General features: G+C 44.4%; 1 protein-coding gene across 1 annotated transcript in view; it reads right to left on the bottom strand.

Annotated features, from left to right (window-relative positions):
• The window catches only part of LOC120029988 (exportin-5-like), a 30,157-nt gene extending 4,404 nt beyond the window's left edge, over nucleotides 1–25,753 (bottom strand). Inside the window, exons 1-30 of the mRNA XM_038975305.1 lie at nucleotides 25,578–25,753; nucleotides 24,807–24,928; nucleotides 24,424–24,496; nucleotides 24,057–24,194; nucleotides 23,655–23,837; nucleotides 23,521–23,547; nucleotides 23,151–23,336; nucleotides 21,051–21,127; nucleotides 20,913–20,957; nucleotides 20,661–20,745; nucleotides 20,460–20,543; nucleotides 19,727–19,852; nucleotides 19,394–19,484; nucleotides 19,114–19,242; nucleotides 18,459–18,574; nucleotides 18,013–18,168; nucleotides 17,886–17,927; nucleotides 17,472–17,561; nucleotides 17,081–17,280; nucleotides 16,489–16,585; nucleotides 16,127–16,308; nucleotides 7,288–7,388; nucleotides 6,925–7,021; nucleotides 6,311–6,447; nucleotides 5,921–6,018; nucleotides 5,560–5,606; nucleotides 3,217–3,323; nucleotides 1,259–1,318; nucleotides 1,031–1,131; nucleotides 561–668 (exon numbers count right to left, since the gene is read on the bottom strand). Of these exons, the coding sequence (XP_038831233.1) occupies nucleotides 561–668; nucleotides 1,031–1,131; nucleotides 1,259–1,318; nucleotides 3,217–3,323; nucleotides 5,560–5,606; nucleotides 5,921–6,018; nucleotides 6,311–6,447; nucleotides 6,925–7,021; nucleotides 7,288–7,388; nucleotides 16,127–16,308; nucleotides 16,489–16,585; nucleotides 17,081–17,280; nucleotides 17,472–17,561; nucleotides 17,886–17,927; nucleotides 18,013–18,168; nucleotides 18,459–18,574; nucleotides 19,114–19,242; nucleotides 19,394–19,484; nucleotides 19,727–19,852; nucleotides 20,460–20,543; nucleotides 20,661–20,745; nucleotides 20,913–20,957; nucleotides 21,051–21,127; nucleotides 23,151–23,336; nucleotides 23,521–23,547; nucleotides 23,655–23,837; nucleotides 24,057–24,194; nucleotides 24,424–24,496; nucleotides 24,807–24,928; nucleotides 25,578–25,679 (3,207 nt within the window). The 5' untranslated portion in view covers nucleotides 25,680–25,753. The remainder of the gene's footprint in view (nucleotides 1–560; nucleotides 669–1,030; nucleotides 1,132–1,258; nucleotides 1,319–3,216; nucleotides 3,324–5,559; nucleotides 5,607–5,920; nucleotides 6,019–6,310; nucleotides 6,448–6,924; nucleotides 7,022–7,287; nucleotides 7,389–16,126; nucleotides 16,309–16,488; nucleotides 16,586–17,080; nucleotides 17,281–17,471; nucleotides 17,562–17,885; nucleotides 17,928–18,012; nucleotides 18,169–18,458; nucleotides 18,575–19,113; nucleotides 19,243–19,393; nucleotides 19,485–19,726; nucleotides 19,853–20,459; nucleotides 20,544–20,660; nucleotides 20,746–20,912; nucleotides 20,958–21,050; nucleotides 21,128–23,150; nucleotides 23,337–23,520; nucleotides 23,548–23,654; nucleotides 23,838–24,056; nucleotides 24,195–24,423; nucleotides 24,497–24,806; nucleotides 24,929–25,577) is intronic.
• Between the last annotated feature and the right edge of the window lie 826 nt (nucleotides 25,754–26,579).

Here is a 26,579-nt window from a genome sequence, read left to right as displayed (position 1 = left end):
ACAGCCTACCTGCCTCAGCCGGGTAACAGCCTACCTGCCTCAGCCGGGTAACAGCCTACCTGCCTCAGCCGGGTAACAGCCTACCTGCCTCAGCCGGGTAACAGCCTACCTGCCTCAGCCGGGTAACAGCCTACCTGCCTCAGCCGGGTAACAGCCTACCTGCCTCAGCCGGGTAACAGCCTACCTGCCTCAGCCGGGTAACAGCCTACCTGCCTCAGCCGGGTAACAGCCTACCTGCCTCAGCCGGGTAACAGCCTACCTGCCTCAGCCGGGTAACAGCCTACCTGCCTCAGCCGGGTAACAGCCTACCTGCCTCAGCCGGGGTAACAGCCTACCTGCCTCAGCCGGGTAACAGCCTACCTGCCTCAGCCGGGTAACAGCCTACCTGCCTCAGCCGGGTAACAGCCTACCTGCCTCAGCCGGGTAACAGCCTACCTGCCTCAGCCGGGTAACAGCCTACCTGCCTCAGCCGGGTAACAGCCTACCTGCCGCAGCAGGGTAACAGCCTACCTGTCGCAGCAGGGTAACAGCCTACCTGTCGCAGCAGGGTAACAGCCTACCTGTCGCAGCAGGGTCCAGCACACCATGGAGGCGGTGCGGTGACAGTTGCTTGTGTCCTTCCAGGACAGAGAGGTGAACGAGATTGTCAACAAGGTCATATAGATGTCCTGCAGAGGAAGAGAGTTCTGTCACACTGCCAGGGGTCGATGCTGTAGATCAGGGGTGTCAAACGCATTCCACACAGGGCCTAGTGTCTGTGGGTTTTTGGATTTTCATTTCAGTTAAGACCTAGACAAACATGTGAAGGTAGTTCCTTACTAATTAGTGACCTTTACTCATTCATCAAGTACAAGGGAGGAGCGAAAACCAGCAGAAACTAGGTCCTACATGGAATTAGTTGAACACCCCTGCTATAGGTAGGTAGAGGTGTGTGTGTGTGTGTGTGTGTGTGTGTGTGTGTGTGTGTGTGTGTGTGTGTGTGTGTGTGTGTGTGTGTGTGTGTGTGTGTGTGTGTGTGTGTGGTGCCGACCTCGTGTTTGAGTAGACACTTCCCCAGCTCAGTCATCTCGCCTGTTGGCTGGGCTGGAGAGGCTGTGACTGCCTGGGACTCAGTGGACATCATCTCATCCTCTACAAACAATAGGACACAAAAGGTAGAACGAATGAGGGGGTGGACCCTGAGTGATGCTTTTTCTTCCCTTGAAAACATGGAGATAAGTAGGGAATAGGGAACAAGTAGGGATCAGGGAACACTTACCATCCACATCCTCCTTATTCCCTGCTGGCTCAGGAACTTTTTTCAGTATGCAGGCGTGAGCTGAGGGGAAAGGATCAATGTTAGGAAATATGGCCACACTGAAATCCACCCCGCATACCGCAAACCTAATCCACCCCGCATACCGCAAACCTAATCCACCCCGCATACCGCAAACCTAATCCACCCCGCATACCCCAAACCTAATCCACCCCGCATACCCCAAACCTAATCCACCCCGCATACCCCAAACCTAATCCACCCCGCATACCCCAAACCTAATCCACCCCGCATACCCCAAACCTAATCCACCCCGCATACCCCAAACCTAATCCACCCCGCATACCCCAAACCTAATCCACCCCGCATACCCCAAACCTAATCCACCCCGCATACCTCAAACCTAATCCACCCCGCATACCTCAAACCTAATCCACCCCGCATACCTCAAACCTAATCCACCCCGCATACCCCAAACCTAATCCACCCCGCATACCCCAAACCTAATCCACCCCGCATACCCCAAACCTAACATACCCCAAACCTAATCCACCCCACATACCCCAAACCTAATCCACCCCACATACCCCAAACCTAATCCACCCCACATACCCCAAACCTAATCCACCCCACATACCCCAAACCTAATCCACCCCACATACCCCAAACCTAATCCACCCCACATACCCCAAACCTAATCCACCCCACATACCACAAACCTAATCCACCCCACATACCACAAACCTAATCCACCCCACATACCACAAACCTAATCCACCCCACATACATCAAACCTAATCCACCCCACATACATCAAACCTAATCCACCCCACATACATCAAACCTAATCCACCCCACATACATCAAACCTAATCCACCCCACATACATCAAACCTAATCCACCCCACATACATCAAACCTAATCCACCCCACATACCCCAAACCTAATCCACCCCACATACCCCAAACCTAATCCACCCCACATACCCCAAACCTAATCCACCCCACATACCCCAAACCTAATCCACCCCACATACCCCAAACCTAATCCACACCACATACCCCAAACCTAATCCACCCCACATACCCCAAACCTAATCCACCCCACATACCCCAAACCTAATCCACCCCACATACCTCAAACCTAATCCACCCCACATACCACAAACCTAATCCACCCCACATACATCAAACCTAATCCACCCCACATACATCAAACCTAATCCACCCCACATACATCAAACCTAATCCACCCCACATACATCAAACCTAATCCACCCCACATACCCCAAACCTAATCCACCCCACATACCCCAAACCTAATCCACCCCACATACCCCAAACCTAATCCACCCCACATACCCCAAACCTAATCCACCCCACATACCCCAAACCTAATCCACACCACATACCCCAAACCTAATCCACCCCACATACCCCAAACCTAATCCACCCCACATACCCCAAACCTAATCCACCCCACATACCTCAAACCTAATCCACCCCACATACCACAAACCTAATCCACCCCACATACATCAAACCTAATCCACCCCACATACATCAAACCTAATCCACCCCACATACATCAAACCTAATCCACCCCACATACATCAAACCTAATCCACCCCACATACATCAAACCTAATCCACCCCACATACCCCAAACCTAATCCACCCCACACAGACCTCAAACCTAATCCACCACAAATACCCCAACCCACCCCAAATACCCCAAACCTAATCCACCCCACATACCTCAAACCTAATCCACCACAAATACCCCAAACCTATTAAATCTGGATGTGCAGCAGAACTAAATTCCTATGAACAGTTTCAAGGGACCAGATTGTTTCTTCTGGTCAAAAAAACATGCTCAATATAGAAACTCCATATAAAGTGCTACTTAGTCGCTCCCTACATCCCATTAACCTGTCATTTCTCCCAGAGTCTGGACTTACTGAGCAGGTCCAGAACCTCTCTGGTGACCAGACGAACCAGCTGTTCCTCCAGCATCTCCTGGGTCACTTGGTTCTCCTCACACGCCTCGTCCTCCTCATCCTCCATACTACACAAACAGAGGGAGAGGGAGGGAGATTGTCAACATGCCACCAGCACAGAAATAGAAAACCCATGCATTCAAAGTGAGCACATCAAATGTAACTTTATTAGTCACATGCTTTGTAAAAACCAGGTGTTGTTTACGAAGTGAAATGCTTACTTACAGGCTATTCTCAGCAATGCAGAGAAAGAAAAATTATAGAAAAATAATAACAAGGAATAAATACACAATGAGTAAAGATAACTTGGCTATATACACGAGGTACAAGTACTAAGTTGGTGTGCAGAGGTACGAGGTAATTGAGGTAGATATGTACATATAGTTAGGGACAAAGTGACTAGGCAACGGGATACATAATAAACAGTAACAGCAGTGTATGTGATGAGGCAGATAGTTAAATAGTTATCCAATAGCTACCCGGACTAACTATTTAGTAGTCTTATGGCTTGGGGGTAGAAGCTGTTCAGGTCCTGTTGGTTCCAGACTTGATGCATCGGTACCACTTGCCGTGCGGTAGCAGAGAGAACAGTCTACGACTTGGGTGGCTGGAGTCATTGAAAATGTTTAGGGCCATCCTATGACACTACCTGGTATAGAGGTCCTGGATGGCAGGGAGCTCGGTTCCAGTGATGTACTGGGCCATACGCACTACCCTCTGTAGCGCATTGCGGTCGGATGACAAGCAGTTGCCATACCAAGCGGTGATGCAGCCAGTCAAGATGCTCTCAACGGTGCAGCTGTTGAAGTTTTTGAGGGGGAAGAGGCATTGTCGTGCCCTCTTCGGGACTGTGTTGATGTGTGTGGACCATGAATATAAGATGTAAGATGGAGCCGGAGAGGAAGGCAGACGTTTTACGTGTCCCCATTCGATTGTGTTTTTTGGTTTGTTTAATTTGCAACTTATTGTTTTACTTATTTTGTACATAATGTTGCCGCTACCGTCTCTTATGACCAAAAATAACTTCTAGACATCAGGACTGTGATTACTCACCACGGACTAGCAGAATCCTTTTTTTCCTTTCACGACTCTGACGAGTCCGACGCGAAGGATATACTGCTTTCTTGGGAACCGGCCCAGATCTCCGCGATTTGCGTGAAGAGGAGGCGGAGAAAAAGGTGCCAAAGGGCGGGCTGCCTTATGAGAGTTTGTAGGCGATTGAATAAACCCCCACTTCCTTCCATTCTGCTAGCAAACGTGCAATCTTTGGAGAATAAAATCGACGAGCTACGTGGAAGATTAAACTACCAACGGGACATTAAAAACTATAATATCTTATGCTTCACAGAGTCGTGGCTGAACGACGACACTATCAACATACAGCTGGCTGGTTATACGATGTACCGGCAGGATAGAACAGCGGCGTCTGGTAAGACAAGGGGCGGCGGACTACGTAATTTTGTAAATAACAGCTGGGGCACGATATCTAAGGAAGTCTTGAGCTATTTCTCGCCTGAGGTAGAGTGTCTAATGATAAGCCCTAGACCACACTATCTACCAAGAGAGTTTCTGTATTTTTCGTAGCTGTTTACATACCAACACAGTCAGAGGCTGGCGCAAAGACAGCATTGAATGAGCTGTATTCCGCCATTTGCAAACAAGAAAACGCTCACCCAGAGGCGGCGCTCCTAGTAGCTGGGGACTTTAACGCAGGGAAACAAATCCGTTTTACAAAATTTCTATCAGCATGTTAAATTTGGAACCAGAGGGGGAAAGAAAAACTCTGGACCACCTTTACTCCACACACAGAGATGCATACAATGCTCTCCCTCGCCCTCCATTTGGCAAATTTGACCATAATTCTATTCTCCTGATTCCGGCTTACAAGCAAAAATTAAAGCAGGAAGCACCAGTGACTAGATCAATAAAAAAGTGGTCAGATGAAGCAGATGCTAAACTACAGGACTGTTTTGCTAGCACAGACTGGAATATGTTCTGGGATTCCTCCGATGGCATTGAGGAGTACACCACATCAGTCATTGACTTCATCAATAAGTTCATCGATGACGTCGTCCCCACAGTGACCGTACGTATAGTTGAAGTCGGAAGTTTACATACACTTAGGTTGGCGTCATTAAAACAGACACCAGCAGCTAATGGATACCAACGAAGGAAGGGCCTTTAATTTTGCAGAAGCAAAAGGGCTTGGGTAGGTTAAGGCCTGAACGTCACGGGAATGGCTAAGACTCAGGCTTATAATTAATGGCTGTGCAGGGCTCTAACGCACAGACGGACGCATCTTACCTGACAGTACTCCGCTGGTTGATGATCTGCCACCTGAGGTTGAGTCTCTGTACAAATAAACAAAGAGACAATGTCATGTGATACGTCCTGTTATTACTTATTATTATCATCATCTCAATGGTAACTGTTTTCTCGTGACTATGACAGCAGTGATCAAAAAGACTGATAATCCAAAATAAGCATGCTCTGAGTTCTTGATCAGCCTCAGAGATCGGTTTATTTATTTGGAAGTTGTACCACAGCTAACCTTTAATGTTACGCGAGTACTTTACTTGATTATTTAAATTTTTATATACGCAAAGAAGCTTTCCTTTTTGGTGTATTGCTTCACAGGAGCAAGGAGAGAAGTGTTAGCTCTGACCTGAAGCATGTAGGCGAACAGGGGGCCCAGTAGGGGGCAGAGCAGACTGTCGTAGTACTCCTGAGGACACGACAGCACCAGCTGCTTCAGGAACACCCGTACACACACACACACATTAAGGAGCACAGATTGATTGAATAGATAGTGGACATGTAATATCAGTGGCCATGACTATGCTGCAGTGTGTGCTTGATTTCATTTGTTTTACTCCATTCTCTATGTTCAATAGGGGGAAAATGTGGTTGTAATTGATCACCCAAAAAACCTGCAAGAGGGATACTTGGTTCACAATGACAGATTATTTTTTTGGCTGAAGAAAATTTAGATTGGATTAGTCAAGAGCTTCTATGTGATTGGTAGCCCTGATGGGCCAATAGTACAGAAGGATATGGAGCATGGGGCGGAGTCTGTGGTCAGGCACGTTGTCGAGGGAGATTAAGGCGGAACCAACGATCTGTTCAGCCAATCCATCGATGGTGTAGAAGTCTTGATGCAATGATAGGCCTGCATTCCCCAGGATATGGTAACTAGAGAGAGGAGGGTTATCGAAGATGGTGGATAAATGAAGATGGTTCACTTAGGTTGATTACCATTGAAAAAATAATCAGTTCCGGTCTGCTTAACGGGGTGGCTCTCCCATAGACACCAATACAATAGCAGCTTAGTTCATTGACTTCCATTGAACCAGAAAAAAGTGGGATGTATCACTTCCTCTTCCGTCTCTGGGGTCATGTCTAGAGAGCATACAGCTTATGGCAAATTTGACGTTAAAAGTAGATTTTTTGGGGACATTTTAGCTAATCCTAACCCTTTTCCTAACCCGATACGTTAATTCTCCTAACCTGATACGAAAATTCAATTTCGACATAAGCTGTAAACCATCTGGTCAAAACTGAGAAAGAGAGAGAGGGTTGGTAAGCAAGAGACAGCGAGATTGTGTAGGAGTAGTGTGCATGTGTGGAGAAGGAGAGGAAGCAGAAGACTATCCACAGTGAGGAACTCACCAGTTGTCATAGAGGGTACAGAAGAAACCCTGCATGCGCTCTAGATGAGTCTTATACACTGGAGAGTCATAGATGTCCAGGACTGGCTGTGTAAGGCCTACAGGTCAAGACACACAATAATCATGGAGGTTTATCAGTGTATACTAAAAGCAGAATCAATGAGTTAGCAATGCCCATCTCAAGCTAATATATATATTTATTTATTTTTAATTCGAACATTCAGGCAAGTTAGCTGGCTAACTCATTGATCCTGCTATGTAGTATATCCCTCAGGGGTGAAATTATATCAGGTTAACACCTTGTGGTATAGAGTTTCTAAACCAGTACTGTGCAGAACCAGTGAATCAGTGTGGTTCCTCTTACCTAGAACCACCTTCCTCTCCACCTCGATCACCTCGTAGGCCCTGGAGAACGTCTCACTCAGACGACACATGTTCTCCGGCAGGAACAGATTGTTGTGGGTTCTACAAAGAGACATTATCATCCTCTTAATCATCATCACACACACAATCATCATGTCTCTGGACCTACGCATTGCCAGTCATACCCTGGATCTAGTTCTCACGTGGAATAAATATTGTGCATCTAAATGTTATTAGGTTTGAAATCGCAACAAATAATCTGTTTAGACCCCAAACAAAGATGATCAAAAGCCGTGCTATAAATTCTCAGACAACCCAAAGATTCCTAGATGCCCTTCCAGACTCCATCTACCCAAGGACGTCGGAATACAAAAATCAGTTAACTTCTTATGGCTGCAGGGGCAGTATTGAGTAGCTTGGATGAAAGGTGCCCAGAGTAAACGGCCTGCACCTCAGTCCCAGTTACTAATATATGCATATTATTAGTAGTATTGGATAGAAAACACTCTGAAGTTTCTAAAACTGTTTGAATGATGTCTGTGAGTATAACAGAACTCATATGGCAGGCAAAAACCTGAGGAGAAATCCAAACAGGAAGTGAGAAATCTGAGGTTGGTAGGTTTTCAACACAGTTCCCGTTGAAATCCCTTTGAGATATGAATGAAGTTGCACTTCCTAGTGCTTCCACTAGATGTCAACCGTCTATAGAAATTTGAATGAGGCGTCTACTGTGTTGTGGGACTGAATAAGAACAGAATGAACAGGTGTCTGGCAGTCAGCCATTTTCTGGTCATGCGCATTCCACATGATATCCACTTGCGTTCCGTTCCTCCTCAAGACACAAAGGAATTCTCAGGTTGGAACTTAATTGAAGATGTTTGATAAAAACATCCTAATGATTGATTCTGTACTTAGTTTGAAATGTTTCTTCGACCTGTAATAACTTTTTTGTCCGAAGTAACGCTCAACCAGAACGAGCGTTTGGATATGTATACCAAACGCCTAACAAAAGGAGGTATTTGGACATAAATAACGGACATTATCGAACAACACAAACATTTATTGTGGACCTGGGATTCCTGGGAGTGAATTCTGATGAAGATCATCAAAGAGAACATTTATCATGTAATTTCTGTTGACTCCAACATGGCGGCTAATTTGACTATTGTTCTGAGAGCCGTCTCAGATTATTGCATTGTTTGCTTTTTCCGTAAACTTAATGCAACACAGCGGTTGCATTAAGGAGAGGTATATCTATAATTCCATGTGTATAACTTGTATTATCATCTACATTTATGATGAGTATTTCTGTTGAATCGATGTGGCTATGCAAAATCACTGGATGTTTTTGGAACTAGTGAATGTAATGCGCCAATGTAAACTCAGATTTTTTTATATAAATATGAACTTTATCAAACAAAACATACATGTATTGTGTAACATGAAGTCCTATGAGTGTCATCTGATGTAGATCATCAAAGGTTAGTGATTCATTTTATCTCTTTGTGCTTTTTGTGACTCCTATCTTTGGCTGGAAAAATGGCTGTGCTTATTGTGGTTTGGTGTGACCTAACAATCGTTTGTGGTGCTTTCGCTGAAAAGCATATTTGAAATTGGACACGGTGGGATTAACAACAAGATTACCTTTAAAATGGTATAAAACACATGTATGTCTAAGGAATTTTAATTATGAGATTTCTGTTGTTTTGAATTTGGCGCCCTGCCAAATTCGGGATTGCGGGATTGCAGCCCAAAAAAGTTAACCTGTCTGGCCCCAGCGTTCCGCTAGCGGAACTCCGCCCACATTCCACTGAAAAGGCAGAGCGCGAAATTCAAAAAATATTTTTTAGAAATATTAAACTTTCACACATTAACAAGTCCAATACAGCAAATGAAAGATACACATCTTGTGAATCCAGCCAACATGTCCGATTTTTTAAATGTTTTACAGCGAAAACACCACGTATATTTATGTTAGCTCACCACCAAATACAAAAAAAGACAGACATTTTTCACAGCACAGGTAGCATGCACAAAACCAACATAACTAACCAAGATCCAACCGAACTAACCTAGAAACAACTTCATCAGATGACAGTCCTATAACATGTTACACAATAAATCGATGTTTTGTTCGAAAAATTTGCATATTTGAGGTATAAATCAGTTTTACATTGCAGCTACCATCACAGCTACCGTCAAAAATAGCTCTGAAGCAGCCAGAGTAATTATAGAGACCAACGTGAATTACCTAAATACTCATCATAAAACTTTTCTGAAAAATCGATGGTGTACAGCAAATTAAAGACAAACATCTTGTGAATCCAGCCAATATTTCCGATTTTTTAAGTGTTTTACAGCGAAAACACAATATAGCATTATATTAGCTTACTACAATAGCCTACCACACTACCGCATTCATTCATCAAGGCACATTAGCGATAGCAATAGGCACGTTAGCGAATAAACCAGCAAAAGATATTAAATTTCACTAATCTTCATAAACCTTCCTCAGATGACAGTCCTATAACATCAGGTTATACATACACTTATGTTTTGTTCGAAAATGTGCATATTTAGAGCTGAAATCCGTGGTTATACAATGTGGTAACGTAGCATATTTTTCCCAGAATGTGCGGATATTTCTATTAGACTCTCACCTATTCTGACCAAATAGCTATTCATAAACATTACAAAAAAATACATGTTGTATAGGAAACGATAGATCCATTAGTTCTTAATGCAATCGCAGTGTTAAAATTCTAAAAATATCTTCATTACGACATAAGACTTAGTTATGGTAAGGGAATAACCAAAACCTGAGCGCAAAGCTACTAGTACACAGTTCGACAGATATATGTAATAGCATCACAAAATGGTTCCTACTTTTGCTGATCTTCCATCAGAATGTTGTACAAGGGGTCCTTTGTCCAGAACCGTCTTTGTTTGGTATTAGAACGTTCTTTTTCCCTCTTGAATTAGCAAGCACACTGGCCAAGTGGTGCTAAGCTCTCCTTCGTGAACAAACGCAGACAACGCAACACGCCTAACGTCCCGAAAAAATTTCAATAATCTAATAAAACTATATTGAAAAAACATACTTTACGATGATATTGTGACATGTATCAAATAAAATCAAAGCCGGAGATAGTATTCGCCTATAACGACAGCTTTCCAGTAGGCAATAACAGGTCCCTCCAGAAAACAGGAAATGGCGTACACGTCGTTCCAAGAGGGTTTATTCCACCTCAGACCGAGATAATCAACTCTTCTCTCACTTCCTCTTGACATCCGCCGCCATTGTCGCACCCCCTATTACCAGCCTGTTCAACCTCTCCTTCGTATCATCTGAGATCCCCAAGGATTGGAAAGCTGCCGCGGTCATCCCCCTCTTCAAAGGGGGAGACACCCTGGACCCAAACTGTTACAGACCTATATCCATCCTGCCCTGCCTATCTAAGGTCTTCGAAAGCCAAGTCAACAAACAGATCACTGACCATCTCGAATCCCACCGTACCTTCTCCGCTGTGCAATCCGGTTTCCGAGCCGGTCACGGGTGCACCTCAGCCACGCTCAAGGTACTAAACGATATCATAACCGCCATCGATAAAAGACATTACTGTGCAGCCGTCTTCATCGACCTGGCCAAGGCTTTCGACTCTGTCAATCACCATATTCTTATCGGCAGACTCAGTAGCCTCGGTTTTTCTAATGACTGCCTTGCCTGGTTCACCAACTACTTTGCAGACAGAGTTCAGTGTGTCAAATCGGAGGGCATGTTGTCCGGTCCTCTGGCAGTCTCTATGGGGGTACCACAGGGTTCAATTCTCGGGCCGACTCTTTTCTCTGTATACATCAATGATGTTGCTCTTGCTGCGGGCGATTCCCTGATCCACCTCTACGCAGACGACACCATTCTATATACTTCCGGCCCTTCCTTGGACACTGTGCTATCTAACCTCCAAACGAGCTTCAATGCCATACAACACTCCTTCCGTGGCCTCCAACTGCTCTTAAACGCTAGTAAAACCAAATGCATGCTTTTCAACCGTTCGCTGCCTGCACCCGCACGCCCGACTAGCATCACCACCCTGGACGGTTCCGACCTAGAATATGTGGACATCTATAAGTACCTAGGTGTCTGGCTAGACTGCAAACTCTCCTTCCAGACTCATATCAAACATCTCCAATCCAAAATCAAATCAAGAATCGGCTTTCTATTCCGCAACAAAGCCTCCTTCACTCACGCCGCCAAACTTACCCTAGTAAAACTGACTATCCTACCGATCCTCGACTTCGGCGATGTCATCTACAAAATAGCTTCCAATACTCTACTCAGCAAACTGGATGCAGTTTATCACAGTGCCATTCGTTTTGTTACTAAAGCACCTTATACGACCCACCACTGCGACCTGTATGCCCTAGTCGGCTGGCCCTCGCTACATGTTCGTCGTCAGACCCACTGGCTCCAGGTCATCTACAAGGCTATGCTAGGTAAAGTGCCGCCTTATCTCAGTTCACTGGTCACGATGGCTACACCCACCCGCAGCACGCGCTCCAGCAGGTGTATCTCACTGATCATCCCTAAAGCCAAAACCTCATTTGGACGCCTTTCCTTCCAGTTCTCTGCTGCCTGCGACTGGAACGAATTGCAAAAATCTCTGAAGTTGGAGACTTTTATCTCCCTCAACAACTTTAAAAATCTGCTATCCGAGCAGCTAACCGATCGCTGCAGCTGTACATAGTCCATCTGTAAACTACCCACCCAATTTACCTACCTCACCCCCCATACTGCTTTTATTTATTTACTTTTCTGCTCTTTTGCACACCAGTATCTCTTCTTGCACATGATCATCTGATGATTTATCACTCCAGTGTTAATCTGCTAAATTGTAATTATTCGATTTATTGCCTACCTCATGCCTTTTGCACACATTGTATATAGATTCTCTTTTTTTTCTACCATGTTATTGACTTGTTTATTGTTTACTCCATGTGTAACTCTGTGTTGTCTGTTCACACTGCTATGCTTTATCTTGGCCAGGTCGCAGTTGCAAATGAGAACTTGTTCTCAACTAGCCTACCTGGTTAAATAAAGGTGAAATAAAAAAAAATAAAAAAATAAATCTAGGGGAAGGTGTATGACGTGCACGTATAGTCATACGTATCATGCCCATTTATAGGCAGGCCCTTGAACACAGCATCGATTTCAGACTTTCCACTTCCTGGTCAGAAAGTGTGCTGCCAAATGAGTTCTGTTTTACCCACAGACAAAATTCAAACGGTTTTAGAAACTAGAGAGTGTTTTCTATCCAATAGTAATAATAATATGCATATTGTACGAGCAAGAATTGAGTACGAGGCCGTTTAAATTGGGTACGATTTTCCCCCAAAGTGAAAACAGCGCCCTCTGTCCTCATCAGGTTAACCACCAGACGGAGGACCTAAATTTAACTTTGCGTAATACCCTAGATGCAGTTGCACCTCTAAAAACATTTTTTTTTTCACAAGTTAGCTCCCTGGTATTAGAGGTCAGCCGATTATGATTTTTCAACGCCGATACCGATTATTGAAGGACCAGAAAAAGCCGATGCCGATTAATCGGACCATTTTTATAACAATACTGAATGAACAATGAACACTTATTTTAACTTTATATAATACATAAATAAAATCTATTTAGTCTCAAATAAATAATGAAATATGTTCAATTTGGTTTAAGTAATGCAAAAACCACAGTGTTGAAGAAAGTAAAAGTGCAATATGTGCCATGTAAAAAAGCTAACGTTTAAGTTCCTTGCTCCTGTCTCCTAGAGATGAACGTACTTTGGTGCGAAAAGTGCTAATCAATCCCAGAACAACAGAAAAGGACCTTGTGAAGATGCTGGAGGAAACGGGTACAAAAGTATCTATATCCACAGTAAAACAAGTCCTATATCGACATAGCCTGAAAGGCCGCTCAGCAAGGAAGAAACCACAGCTCCAAAGTCACCATAAAAAAGCCGGACTACGGTTTGCAACTGCACATGGGGACAAAAGATCGTACTTTTTGAAAAAATGTCCTCTGGTCTGATGAAACAAAAATAGAACTGTTTGGCCATAATGACCATCGTTATCTTTGGAGGAAAAAGGGGGATGCTTGCAAGCCGAAGAACACCATCCCAACCGTTAAGCACAGGGGTGGCAGCATCATGTTGTTGGGTCTTTTGCTGCAGGAGGGACTGGTGCACTTCACAAAATAGTTGGCATCATGAGGTAGGAAAATTATGCGGATATATTGTAGCAACATTTCAAGACATCAGTCAGGAAGTTAAAGCTTGGTCGCAAATTGGTCTTCCAAACGGACAATGATCCCAAGCATACTTCCAAAGTTGGGGCAAAATGGCTTAAGGACAACAAAGTCAAGGTATTGGAGTGGCCATCACAAAGCCATAACCTCAATCCATTAGAAAATTTGTGGGCAGAACTGAAAAAGCATGTGCGAGCAAGGAGGCCTACAAACCTGACTCAGTTACACCAGCTCTGTCAGGAGGAACAGGCCAAAATTCACCCAACTTATTGTGGGAAGCTTGCAGAAGGCTACCAAAAACAGTTGACCCAAGTTAAGCAATTGAAAGACAATGCTACCAAATACTAATTGAGTGTATGTAAACTTCTGACCCACTAGGAATGTGATGAAAGAAATAAAAGCTGAAATAAATAATTCTCTCTACTATTATTCTGACATTTCACATTCTAAAATGAAGTGGTGATCCTACTTGACCTAAGACAGCATTTTTTACTAGGATTAAATGTCAGGAATTGTGGAAAATTGAGTTTAAATGTATTTGGCTAAGGTGTATGTAAACCTCCGACAACTGTATGCTGCAACAGTCTACGTGCCGGCGGGCTAGGATCAGTCTGTCCTATCTGGTGAAATTCTCCTGTCTTATCTGGTGTCCTGTGTGACTTAACTTCTTTGGGACAGGGTGGCAGTATTGAGTAGCTTGGATAAAAAGGTGCCCAGAGTAAACTGCCTGCTACTCTGTCCTAAAAGCTAGAATACGCATGTAATTAGTAGATTTGGATAGAAAACACTCTGAAGTTTCTAAAACTGTTTGAATGATGTCTGTGAGTATAACAGAACTCATATGGCAGGCAAAAACCTGAGAAAAAATCCAACCAGGAAGTGGGAAATCTGAGGTTTGTAGTGTTTCAACTCTTTGCCTATCCAAGATACAGTGGAAATGGGGTCATATTGCACTTCAAAAGGCTTCCACTAGATGTCAACAGTCTTTAGAACCTTGTTTGATGCTTCTACTATAAAGGAGGGGGGAATGAGAGGGGATTGAGTCAGAGGTCTGGCAGAGTGCCACGGGCTGGTCACGCGCATTTACATGAGGTAGATTGCGTTCCATTGCATTTCTGAAGACAAAGGAATTCTCCGGTTGGAACATTATTGAAGATTTATGATAAAAACATCCTAAAGATTGATTCTATACTTAGTTTGACATGTTTTTACGAACTGTAATATGACTTTTCGTCTGAACTTTCGCCTGGACCTGCCAGCACGTCGTCAGTTTGGACGCACAAACAAAAGGAGGTGTTTGGACATAAATGATGGACTTTATCGAACAAATCAAACATTTATTGTGGAACTGGGATACCTGGTAGTGCATTCTGATGAAGATCATCAAAGGTAAGTGAATATTTATAATGCTATTTCTGACTTTGTTGACTCCACAACATGGCGGATATCTCTTTGGCTTGCTGGGCTCTGAGCGCTGTACTCAGATTATTGTGATTTTACCGGTAAAGCTTTTTTGAAATCTGACACAGCGGTTGCATTAAGGAGAAGTTTATCTAAAGTTCCATGCATAACACATGTATTTGCATCAACATTTATAATGAGTATTTCTGTAAATTGATGTGGCTCTCTGCAAAATCACCGGATGTTTTGGAAGCAAAACATTACTGAAAGTAACGCACCAATGTAAACTGAGATTTTTGGATATAAATATGAACTTTATCGAACAAAACATACATGTATTGTATAACATGAAATCCTATGAGTGTCATCTGATGAAGATCAAAGGTTAGTGATTATTCTTATCTCTATTTATGCTTTTTGTGACTCCTCTCTTTGGCTGGAAAAATGGCTGTGTTTTTCTGTGGCTATGTACTGACCTAACATAATCGTTTGGGGTGCTTTCGTCGTAAAGCCTTTTTGAAATCTGACACATTGGCTGGATTCACAACAGCTTTAATTTGGCTTTAATTTGGTGTATTGCATGTGTGATTTCATGAAAGTTTAATTTTTATAGTAATTTATTTGAATTTGGAGCTCTGCATTTTCACTGGACATGTTACCTTGTCCCAGACTTACTGTTTTCCATCCTCTCGCGCTCCCTCCATCCCACTTGCTGTCTCAACCTCAATGCTCTGCTATAAAAAGCTAACCCTCTACAACCACTGATTATTGTTTGACCCTGCTGGTCATCTATGAACGTTTGAACATCTTGAAGAACAATCTGGCCTTAAATCGCCAACCGACAGAGCCAGAAAAGGAATGGCCACCCCTCAGAGCCTGATTCCTCTATAGGTTTCTTCCTAAATTCGTGCGTTTCTAGGGAGTTTTTCCTAGCCACTGTGCTTCTACATCTACATTGCTTGCTGTTTGGTGTTTTAGGCTGGGTTTCTGTATAAGCACATTGTGACATTGCTAATGTAAAAGGGGCTTTATAATTACAGTTGATTGATTACCATCACAAAAACTATCATCAAACATTATCATCATTCCAAACACATGCACACGCTGTCTTTATCTCCAACACCCCCACCCCCTCTACACATCCCCTTACCTGATGAGGGCGAGCAGGTTGGGCAGCAGGGCCAGGACCTGGGGGGTGCAGGGGTTTCTGTAGATTGGGGCTCCAGAAGGGGTGTAGCCCGCCACGAAGCCCCCCGCCTTAGCCTCCTCCAGGTCAGCCGGCCAGCGGGCCCTCTTCACCACCCCCAGGATGGTGTATACACAGAAACTCAACTGGAGGGAAAGAGGGCAGGGTGGGGGAGAGAAACAGGGAATAGGACACTTTCAATATACAGTAGTTGATGTTTTGGCAGGACTGGCAAGCCTGACATCACATAGAAAGTTTTAGCACTTAGCCATGAACACACGCACGCGAACACACACGCGAACACACACACACACACACCTACCTACCCGTGACCTGTTGATGCCTGTTGTGTGGTCTGTGCCTTCAGCCATCAGCTGATCAGCACCAACGAAAGCCAGGAACAGAGCAGGTTCCAACAGTACCCTGACACACACAGAGAGGACAACCATTTATATTATACATTGTGTGTGCGTGTATAGCGTGTGTATGTGTATGTACACATGTTGTTTGCGCGTGTTACGAAAATCAAGTTGCTTGCTTATTGAAAACCACTTCCTAACACACGTGACAACACTCCTTGACAACGTTCCAAAGGTTACCAATTGGATGACTCCATCCGTGACATTTCAAGCCAGCTTTGGAGTGAGCTTACGTTCTTAACTCTAGTACACACGCATGTGGGAGATAGGTAGCCTAGTGGTTAGAGCGTGGGCCAGTCACCGAAAGGTTGTTAGATCGAATCCACAAGCTGACAAGGTAAAAATCTGTCGTTCTACCTCTGTTCCTAGGCTGTTGTAAATAAGAATTTGTTCTTAACTGACTTCCCTAGTTAAACAATGGTTAAATAAAAATAAATAAAAGTGTGCCTGCAGTGAGTGTGTGTATACACAGTTCAGTGTGTATAGTGTGTGTACATACTGCCTCATCTCGTCGGAGGTCCAGCGAGCGGCCACGGTGGCCATGAGCTCCTCCAGGAAGGCCTTCTGCTTGGTGTAGTCTTTGAACTGGTTACTGATGAGGACCAGAGCCTCTATCAGAGCACACTTCTCCATCTGAGTCAACAGGGCCTCGTTGGAGAACAGCTTCTTCACCTGATTATACAGTATGTCAAAACATGGCTGCAGAGAGAGAGAGATGTACATGATGAAAACACACAGACATCCCCCCCATACACACTTGTAAGATGCAATAGATTTAAGTGATAGTGATGAAACGCAGTTGACTGTTTAAAGCATTGGTTCCTTTCTGCTGCACAGTGCTGGATGAGCAGTCCTCTAGGACTGGGAGAAACGTGACCGCGGACACATACCAGAATGAACCATGGGTAATCTCGAGACATCTTGATGATGGAGGAGCAGGCGTGTCTTCTGACGTTCTTCACCGCACGCGTCCGTGGCGCCTGAAAATGACATCACAGATCAGATTGATGATTGTGTTAACTCGAAATGACACAACGACAAGGATACAGTTTAACAAAGTTTACTGTATGAACACACTACAAGGTAGCCATTCCACTCAAGGCTAGGTCCATCAACAACAAGACTTCCCGCGCAGACGCACTCTTGACAGAGTGATAGCCCCGTAATAACAGAAATATTGGGATACTTAAAACATGAACTTAACAGATTGGACCGAATACTTGGCCTCGGATACCTATTATTTTTATACAATCCCAAAGAACACACATCTGTCATCCCTCCTAAGAATATTTAAGACGGCTCACCTTGCTCTCCTCTACCACCTCAAATGTGATGGAGGCAAACAGCTGGGAAAGAAAAAACAACAGTTTAACACCATCCACATGAAGACGGAGAGATTATAGATTGGTGTGTACACGTTTGGGTGTTCACCTTGTAGAGGACCTGAGGCAGGAAGTGAGGTCGGTGTGTAACGAAGGGGAAGAGGGAGGAGAGGTTGGTGAGGACACAGGACAGGATGAGAGGGTCTTGGGTGTTGTAGTTCAACACTGCCTGTAGCAGCTCAATGCCCTGATCTACTGGCAACTTCTACAGAAAGGGCAGAGAAACACCACAGAGTTAGGGGTTCGTCATCATCATTTCCTTTCATTACATTCATAACACTTGTTTATGTTCTTGAGCCATGGGGAAGAAAGTGTAAATCAATGGTTTTGTCTTTCAACAATACCTACAAGTAGTAGCTGTTGCATTGTTGCCATCTAGGGAACCCGACTGGTGGCTTTCACACTTTGACCGTCTTTGGATAGCGTATCACCCTCTCTACCCCTCTAACTCTCGGCTGTGTGTATCCAAAAGCATTCTGTTTTGCTTCCTCATACCTCAACCTCTACGTTCTTGAAGATCTGTCCCACAACACTCTCTGTGAAGAAGGTCATAGCATCCCACTGGACCGCTGACGGAGACAGGATAGAGCACAGCCCCTCAGCCATCTTAGCTGGAAACGAGGAAGAGAGAGAAGACAGGAGGGAGGAGGAAGGGAGAGAGACAGGAGGGAGGAGGAGGAAGGGAGGAGGAAGAGAGAGAGAAGACAGAGACAAAGTCTATAGTTAACTAATTAGATAATTAGCATTATTAACAGGCACCACCAGTATCAATCCCTTTCAGAGAGTTGTTACGAGAATTCATCTAAATTTGTGTGTTACGCGTGACCTAGAGTGAGAATTCATATCATCCATATAAAGAAGCATTTCCTTTATAAGAACCTCAACTCTCTACTTCCTCTTGATACGGGTTAACTCTTGATTTGAGCAGTCAGCTCAGATGACCTAGAAACGTACTAATGGCTCTAGTCCACAGCCTCTCCAGTAATGAACCCTCCACCTACTCTTGTGGTAGTCTGACTGCTGTGGCTGACAGCGTGTTAATCCCACAGGGACTCCAAGACACTGTTTTATACTGACACATTTATCATCACACACAAGACCCCCCCCTTCCCAGATCTTCAGTGAGCCACAGTCAAGAAGCAGGACGTACACCCAGTGGTCCCGATGTCAATGGGTGTACTGATCTGATACTGCAGCCACTCTGCTGCAATCTGGAAGCCCTCCAAGGGGACGACACGACACGCGTTCCGGACCGCCTCCCCCTGCTGCGCTCGGAACGCTGGAACACACCGGAACACAAGCATCAGGGTCGTGATCCGTAGGAACAAACTGGAGAGAACATTCTTTGATAGCAAATAAATAAATAATATTACATATTAAGATTGCATAAATCCAAGTTATTCAAATAAAATAGGAGTCACATTGCTTACAGTTGAAGAAGGAGTTGAAGTCTTCATCACTGTCGAAGTCATGACGGGAGTACTCACAGCTGGGACTGTCGTTCCTGGAAGGGAAACCAGTCTAACAGGAGGAGCACGAGAACACAAAGTCATAGAATTAAAGAACCCACCTTCCCAAAGCATGTAGAGAAACAATATAAATAGTGGAGAAGCTCAACCTTTTGGTGTAGTTGTCATTATTTATCATAGTTTGTGTGTAACTCAATGAGTCCTTTACTTGCTCATTTTTCGAATGAACATTTTGATACTTTAATGTGCACCTGCACAAGGTCTTGGATGCACGTACGTTGTAGCCCGTCTCACCTTGACTAGGTTGGTCATGGTGGCTCTGAAGTACTTGATCATCATCTGGATGATGACAGGATCCTTGGAGAGAATCTCATGTCTGAATAGGGTTCCCCATGTGATCTGGGTGGAAGATCTTAGGAACTGGTGGGGAAAGAAAATAAATACTTCAGTTCAGAGTAGAATAGATTATCAGAACAGATCAAAAAATGAAAGAATAAACCTGTCAACGTTCAGTGCTCGAAACCCAGAATTGACAAAGGGAGATATGGAGAAACAGTAGTGTTAGCTAGCTGTATGGGATTTGAATCATGAGCCTGTGGCTGGTACTTTACTGTAACAGTTGGTAACTCACCTGGCTGGTACGTTACTGTAACAGTTGGTAACTCACCTGGCTGGTACGTTACTGTAACAGTTGGTAACTCACCTGGCTGGTACGTTACTGTAACAGTTGGTAACTCACCTGGCTGGTACGTTACTGTAACAGTTGGTAACTCACCTGGCTGGTACGTTACTGTAACAGTTGGTAACTCACCTGGCTGGTACGTTACTGTAACAGTTGGTAACTCACCTGGCTGGTACGTTACTGTAACAGTTGGTAACTCACCTGGCTGGTACGTTACTGTAACAGTTGGTAACTCACCTGGCTGGTACTTTACTGTAACAGTTGGTAACTCACCTGGCTGGTACGTTACTGTAACAGTTGGTAACTCACCTGGCTGGTACGTTACTGTAACAGTTGGTAACTCACCTGGCTTGGGTGAGTGGTGAAGGCTAGGAATGCTTCTGTGTACTTGCTGAGGTTTGCAGGTACATCTACCTCCACATCTGAACCCTGCATTAGAAACACATAAGACAAAGGACAGAATCATCAAGTACTATAAATAAATACATACATAAAACAATATAGTAAATAGATGATCGTAATCAAAGACAGTGCAGACAGACTCACCACTAAGAAGCAGAGTTGGCTGCCAAGGGAACACAGGACCTGACAAAGCCTCTTCAGGAAGATGTAGTGTCTCTCCACCACTGGCCTGGGGGGGGGGGGGGGGGGGGTCAAATCAAACTTGATTTAAACACAGCACACAGGCCATATGAGCTCCAATGCTAATGCTGAATATTAACCCTGTTCTGGAGCAAAACAACACAAGACTGCTAGGCAGGCACTGACGTTGAACACCAACATGTGTAGGCTACTCACTGTGTCGGAGAGGATTTGTTGCATGTTGCTGCTCCATCTGCAGACCTGTAGCCACAAACCAATGAGAATGAGAAGCCAGAACGAGCTAGAAATGCTTCTGTGTAAAGCCTTATGGGTGACGAGGGGAATGGTACTCACTGTGCTGCGGACAAGATGTAGTGCATGGCGACGTCATCAAACAGCACCATCAGCGGTTTCCTGTCCTCCAGCTTCCCCTGTGGAGACACCAGGCACATTTTAAAAATGTATAGATATTTCACATTTATTTTACCAGGTAGGCCAGTTGAGAACAAATTCTCAATTACAAGATAAAGCAAGGCAGTGCGACACAAACACAACAGAGTAACACAATAGGAAAAAAAGAGCATATACAGTGTGTGCAAATGGCGTGAGGAGGTAAGGCAATAAATAGGCCATAGTAGCGAAGTAATTACAATTTAGCAGATTAACACTGGAGTGATAGATGAGCAGATGATGATGTGCGAGTATAAATACTGGTGTGCAAAAGAGCAGAAAAGTAAATAAAAACAATACGGGGATGAGGTAGGTAGATTAGATGGACTATGTACAGCTGCAGCGATCGGTTAGCTGCTCTGATAGCTGATGTTTAAAGTTAGTGAGGGAAATATAAGTCTCCAGCTTCAGTGATTTTTGTAATTCGTTCCAGTCATTGGCAGCAGAGAACTGGAAGGAAAGGCGGCAAAAGGAGGTGTTGGCTTTGGGGATGATCAGTGAGATATACCTGCTGGAGCGCGTGCTACGGGTGGGTGTTGTTATGGTGACCAGTGAGCTGAGATAAGGCGGAGCTTTACCTAGCATAGACTTATAGATGACTTGGAGCCAGTGGGTCTGGCGATGAGTATGAAGCGAGGGCCAACGAGAGCATACAGGTCGCAGTGGTGGGTGGTGTATGGGGCTTTGGTGACAAAACGGATGGCACTGTGATAGACTACATCCAATTTGCTGAGTAGTGTTGGAGGCTATTTTGTAAATGACATCACCGAAGTCGAGGATCGGTAGGATAGTCAGTTTTACGAGGGTATGTTTGGCAGCATGAGTGAAGGAGGCTTTGTTGTGAAATAGGAAGCCGATTCTAGATTTAATATTGTTTAATATGAATTTGGAAGGAGAGTTTACATTCCAGCCAGACACCTAGGTATTTGTAGTTGTCCACATATTCTAAGTCAGAACTGTCCAGAGTAGTGATGCTGGTCGGGCGGGAAGCGAACGGTTGAAAAGCATGCATTTGGTTTTACTAGCATTTACGAGCAGTTGGAGGCCACGGAAGGAGTGTTGTATGGCATTGAAGCTCGTCTGGAGATTAGTTAACACAGTGTCCAAAGAAGGGCCAGAGGTATACAGAATGGTGTCGTCTGTGTAGAGGTGGATCAGGGAATCACCCGCAACTAGAGCGACATCATTAATATATACAGAGAAAAGAGTTGGCCCGAGAATTGAACCCTGTGGTAACCCCATAGAGACTGCCACAGGTCCGGACAATAGGCCCTACAATTTGACACACTAAAGTCTGTCTGAAAAGTAGTTGGTGAACCAAGCGAGGCAGTCATTTGAGAAACCAAGGCTGTTGAGTCTGCCGATAAGAATGCGGTGATTGACAGAGTCAAAAGCCTTGGCCAGGTCGATGAAGACAGCTGCACAGTACTGTCTTTAAGACGTTAAGGTGACACAGCTGTTTTCACAGCCCTGTGACGTACCTGACTAGTACTGGCCATTCAGTAGCTGTAGACCTCCATTTCACATTTCAACAAATATATTTTTTCTTTATTTAACTAGGCAAGTAATTTAAATTTAAAGAACAAATTCTTATTTACAATGACGGCCTACCCCGGCTAAACCCGGACGACGCTGGGCCAATTGTGACCCGCCCTATGGGACTCCCAATCACAGCCGGATGTGATACAGCCTGGAATTGAACCAGGGACTGTAGTGATGCCTCTAGCACTGAGATGCAGTGTCTTAGACTCGGGAGCCGTAAACAAATATCTCGTCCTGTCCTAGAAAGGGGTGAGCCTGCAGTAAGGGGAGTGACTGGACATAAAGGGGCCTGTCAGGTCCTACAGAGCCTGTCTCCAGTAAGGGGAGTGACTGGACATAAAGGGGCCTGTCAGGTCCTACAGAGCCTGTCTGCAGTAAGGGGAGTGTCTGGACATAAAGGGTCCTGTCAGGTCCTACAGAGCCTGTCTGCAGTAAGGGGAGTGTCTAGTACTGTGCACTAACCTTGCGGCTGATGGCGATGAGCAGGCACTCGGCAGCCTCCAGCTGCAGCTCTGTCTCACTGAGCAGCAGACACAGCATCTCCAGCAGGCGACAGTTGTCATTGGTGAGGTGGGCCAGGGCCACCCAGTCTATGTAACCTGCCAGGGTGTTCAGAGCAGCCACACCTACACGACAGTGGGCCTTGGCCTAACCGGGGGGAGAGGGGCCAGGAAACAGAGGGAGGGAAGAGGAGGAAGGAAGGAGTAGGGAGGGGAGAGATGGGAAAAAGGGGGTAGGGGCAGAACAGAGAAGTCTCTTTAGCTGGGTGTCTAAATGTAAATATAATACATTAGAATATATATTGTAGTACATCTAAAACACTCCTTCCTACCTGCAATTCTTGGCCTGGTATTTTTTTCTGGAAGAGATACAAAAAGGTAGCGCATATCAATAAAAGAGGTGAAAAATACTGCCGCAAAAAAATATTCACCATGAGACAGACAAGTGTAACCATTGTCTGTTTACCAGTTTGCGGTACTCGTCGACGTGGAGCTGCAGGATGGTGAGCAGGAAGCTAAAGATGCTATCCATGTTCTGGGTGAGGGTCTGCTGGATGTCCCTGCGGCGCTGGGCGGGCAGGGTCTGGAAGGTGATCACGTCCTCCGCCAGCCGCAGCAGGATCATCATCACCAGCTCTGTCTGGGCCTCCTGGGGGCGGGGAGGGAATGAGGGAGGGAGAGGGAGGAGGGAGTTGACAATCTGATCGCAACAACTTTATTTGTATACTGTAATGTACTCTCCAATTGAATCAATTGATGTTTTGAGCCCTGAAAGATGCTCCGGGGGGGGGGGGGGGGGGCCTTGGCAGTTGACATCCGCCAACATAACAACCTAGGGGAAACACTGAAATGGAAAGTGCTGACTCACCCCTATGCTGGTGAGTGCCTCCATCTCCTTGAGCATGTCAGGCCAGTGCTGAGGCCATTCTCTCTTGATCATCTCCACTATGATCCGTGCGAGAACGTCCTTGATGTGACTCTCCTCCTCCAGGATCGGATAGGTGCCCTGCAGAGAGGAAGTGTGCCAGTCAGGGAACGGACTAGTGTCAGCATATTAATTAATATACACCTAACAGATCACGCAACAATGCGGAATTTGTTGGTTTATTTCTACTTTTTACTATATTTGCTATTCGGTGGACAGACGACCATTAATTCCCTTCATCATCTTGTCTGCCACATACCTTTTCTAGAAAAATAGAGAAACAGGGTGTTTATCACCCAGACAGACTTACAGTTGACAACAGCCCCATGGCACAGTTCTTCAGCTGGACTTTCTCCTGCTGTGGCATGTTGTTCCATCTGAACCTATTCTCAACATGAAGAAAAACAAGGTTTTGGGGAACACATTGGCAGCACGCGTCCAGTCCACATGTGTAGGGAAATATCTTGATGACAATGATGGAGCGGCAGGTAATCTAGCGGTTAAGGGCATTGGGCCAGTAACCGAAAGGGCACTGGTTCGAATCCCTGAGCCAACTAGAAAAAAATATGTTTATGTGCCCTTGAGCAAGGCACTTAACTTAAGCAAGTCGCTCTGGATAAGAGTGTCTGCTAAATGACTAAAATGTAAATGTACAGAACTGAATCATAAAGCCAAATATACTCATGAACTCACTTGATGACGTGCTCCAGTATCTGTAGACCAAAGTGCCTCACCACTGGTGTTTGGGCTTTATCTGCTAACTGTAGCCCACATGGAACACAGAATGGACACTTCTCTTTGAATTCTTCACAAAACTGAAGAGAAAAAGAGACACGATGGACAAGTTAATAATATGCACTCACTCAATTAGCTACCTTGACGTTTGAAACATCAAAACAGGGAACTTGCAATGATATCAGTCATAGTTACCAATATAATTTAGATTTACAAAGAAGTGACTTAGGAGAAGTCAAAGATTGCTACTGTAGCTAGTAAGTAGCTGCTGGCAATCTAGCAAGACGCTCTCAAAACACTGAATAACTCAAGTTTATTCAAAGCAATCAATATGTCTAGGCTAAATTCTTGGCATAAGTGATCTTGCATTCAGTTTGAGTGCATCAGGCATCGGTAATGGTTCTGCACAGATATCTAGGTTGCTACCGGTGTGCAATGAATGAAATCTGCAGCTGGCAACGTGATGGGAATGGCATGTTAGCCATCTGACGTTAGCTAGCTAGTTAGCTAAATGGCTAGCAAGCTATGCCCATTGATTAATCCATGCAATAGACATAGTAAAATGCCACGATCGACGTCTATAATGCTAAGTTATAACTAGCTAGCTATGCATTTGTATAACACAGCCCATTCTCAGTCAAGTAACCACATCGCAACTGGGAAAGCTAGCTAGCTAGCTGGCGCCTTACCAGCTAACGTTAGCTAACTAGCATCTAGCCATCAAGGTACCTTTAGGGCCTCCAGACGATATATTTGGCTAGATTCCGCGTCCATCATCACGTTAACAGCTTTGATGAGGTGATCACACATTTCAGACACTGGTTCACCCATGACTTTGAGTAGCGTCTTCAGGAAGTGAGATGAATGCTAACGGTACTTCACTTTGCAAAACACCTGCAGAATGGGTAAACTGCACGCGCTTCGATAATTCACAGCATGTACACATGCACAACGTGCTGCGCATGAACGTTCCACAAAATAGGTGTGGAACTTTGGGACTTGTAGTTTTCTTGGCTGAAGGTGGGATTCCAGAGCAAAGTGACAAATGTCACGGTCTGTGATAAAAAATACACATGCAAATACTTAATTTCAATGAAATGATTGTGTCAGCACAAAGAAAATGCCTTAATTTGGTCTTTTGAAATGTGACTTTTAGGCCAGCCTCAATTCCCTCCAGCCTTCCTTTATCTGGCCGAGGCACAGGTATCAAATCAAATCACATTTTATTTGTCACATGTGCCGAATATAACCTTACCGTGAAATGCTTACTTACAAGCTCTTAACCAACAATGCAGTTCAAGAACTAGAATTAAGAAAATATTTACTAAATAAACTACAGTTTTTAAAAAAAAGTTTAAAAAAGTAATTGACTGTTTCATTTGATTTGGTCTTCCACACCACGTCAAGCTATATAGGCCTAAGCCATTCAATTGTTTTAAACCGCCATGTACAACTGCTCTTAGTAGGCCTATGTGTATTATATTTAAACCAGGGGTTCTCAAACTTTTTTGATACATGACCCCAAAATGTTTCACAACCCCACCATGTAAAAAAACAGCCAATGTTTAGTTTTTATTTGGGTTCCTGACAGTCTATTACAAATCAGTCTGACAGTACTTTCAAAGTATTTCAATCTGAAAGAAGTGTGGTTTGAAGTGACCAAAACGCATCCGAAAGGTCCTCAGGCAATAATTGCGTGTGATCATCTGTGTAAAAAATATCATCATTGCT

Source organism: Salvelinus namaycush, chromosome 35 (genome assembly GCF_016432855.1).
Source record: "Salvelinus namaycush isolate Seneca chromosome 35, SaNama_1.0, whole genome shotgun sequence".
Taxonomy (NCBI): domain Eukaryota; kingdom Metazoa; phylum Chordata; class Actinopteri; order Salmoniformes; family Salmonidae; genus Salvelinus; species Salvelinus namaycush.
Note: the sequence above shows the minus strand (reverse complement) of the source record. Positions and strands in the feature narration are given on the sequence as shown.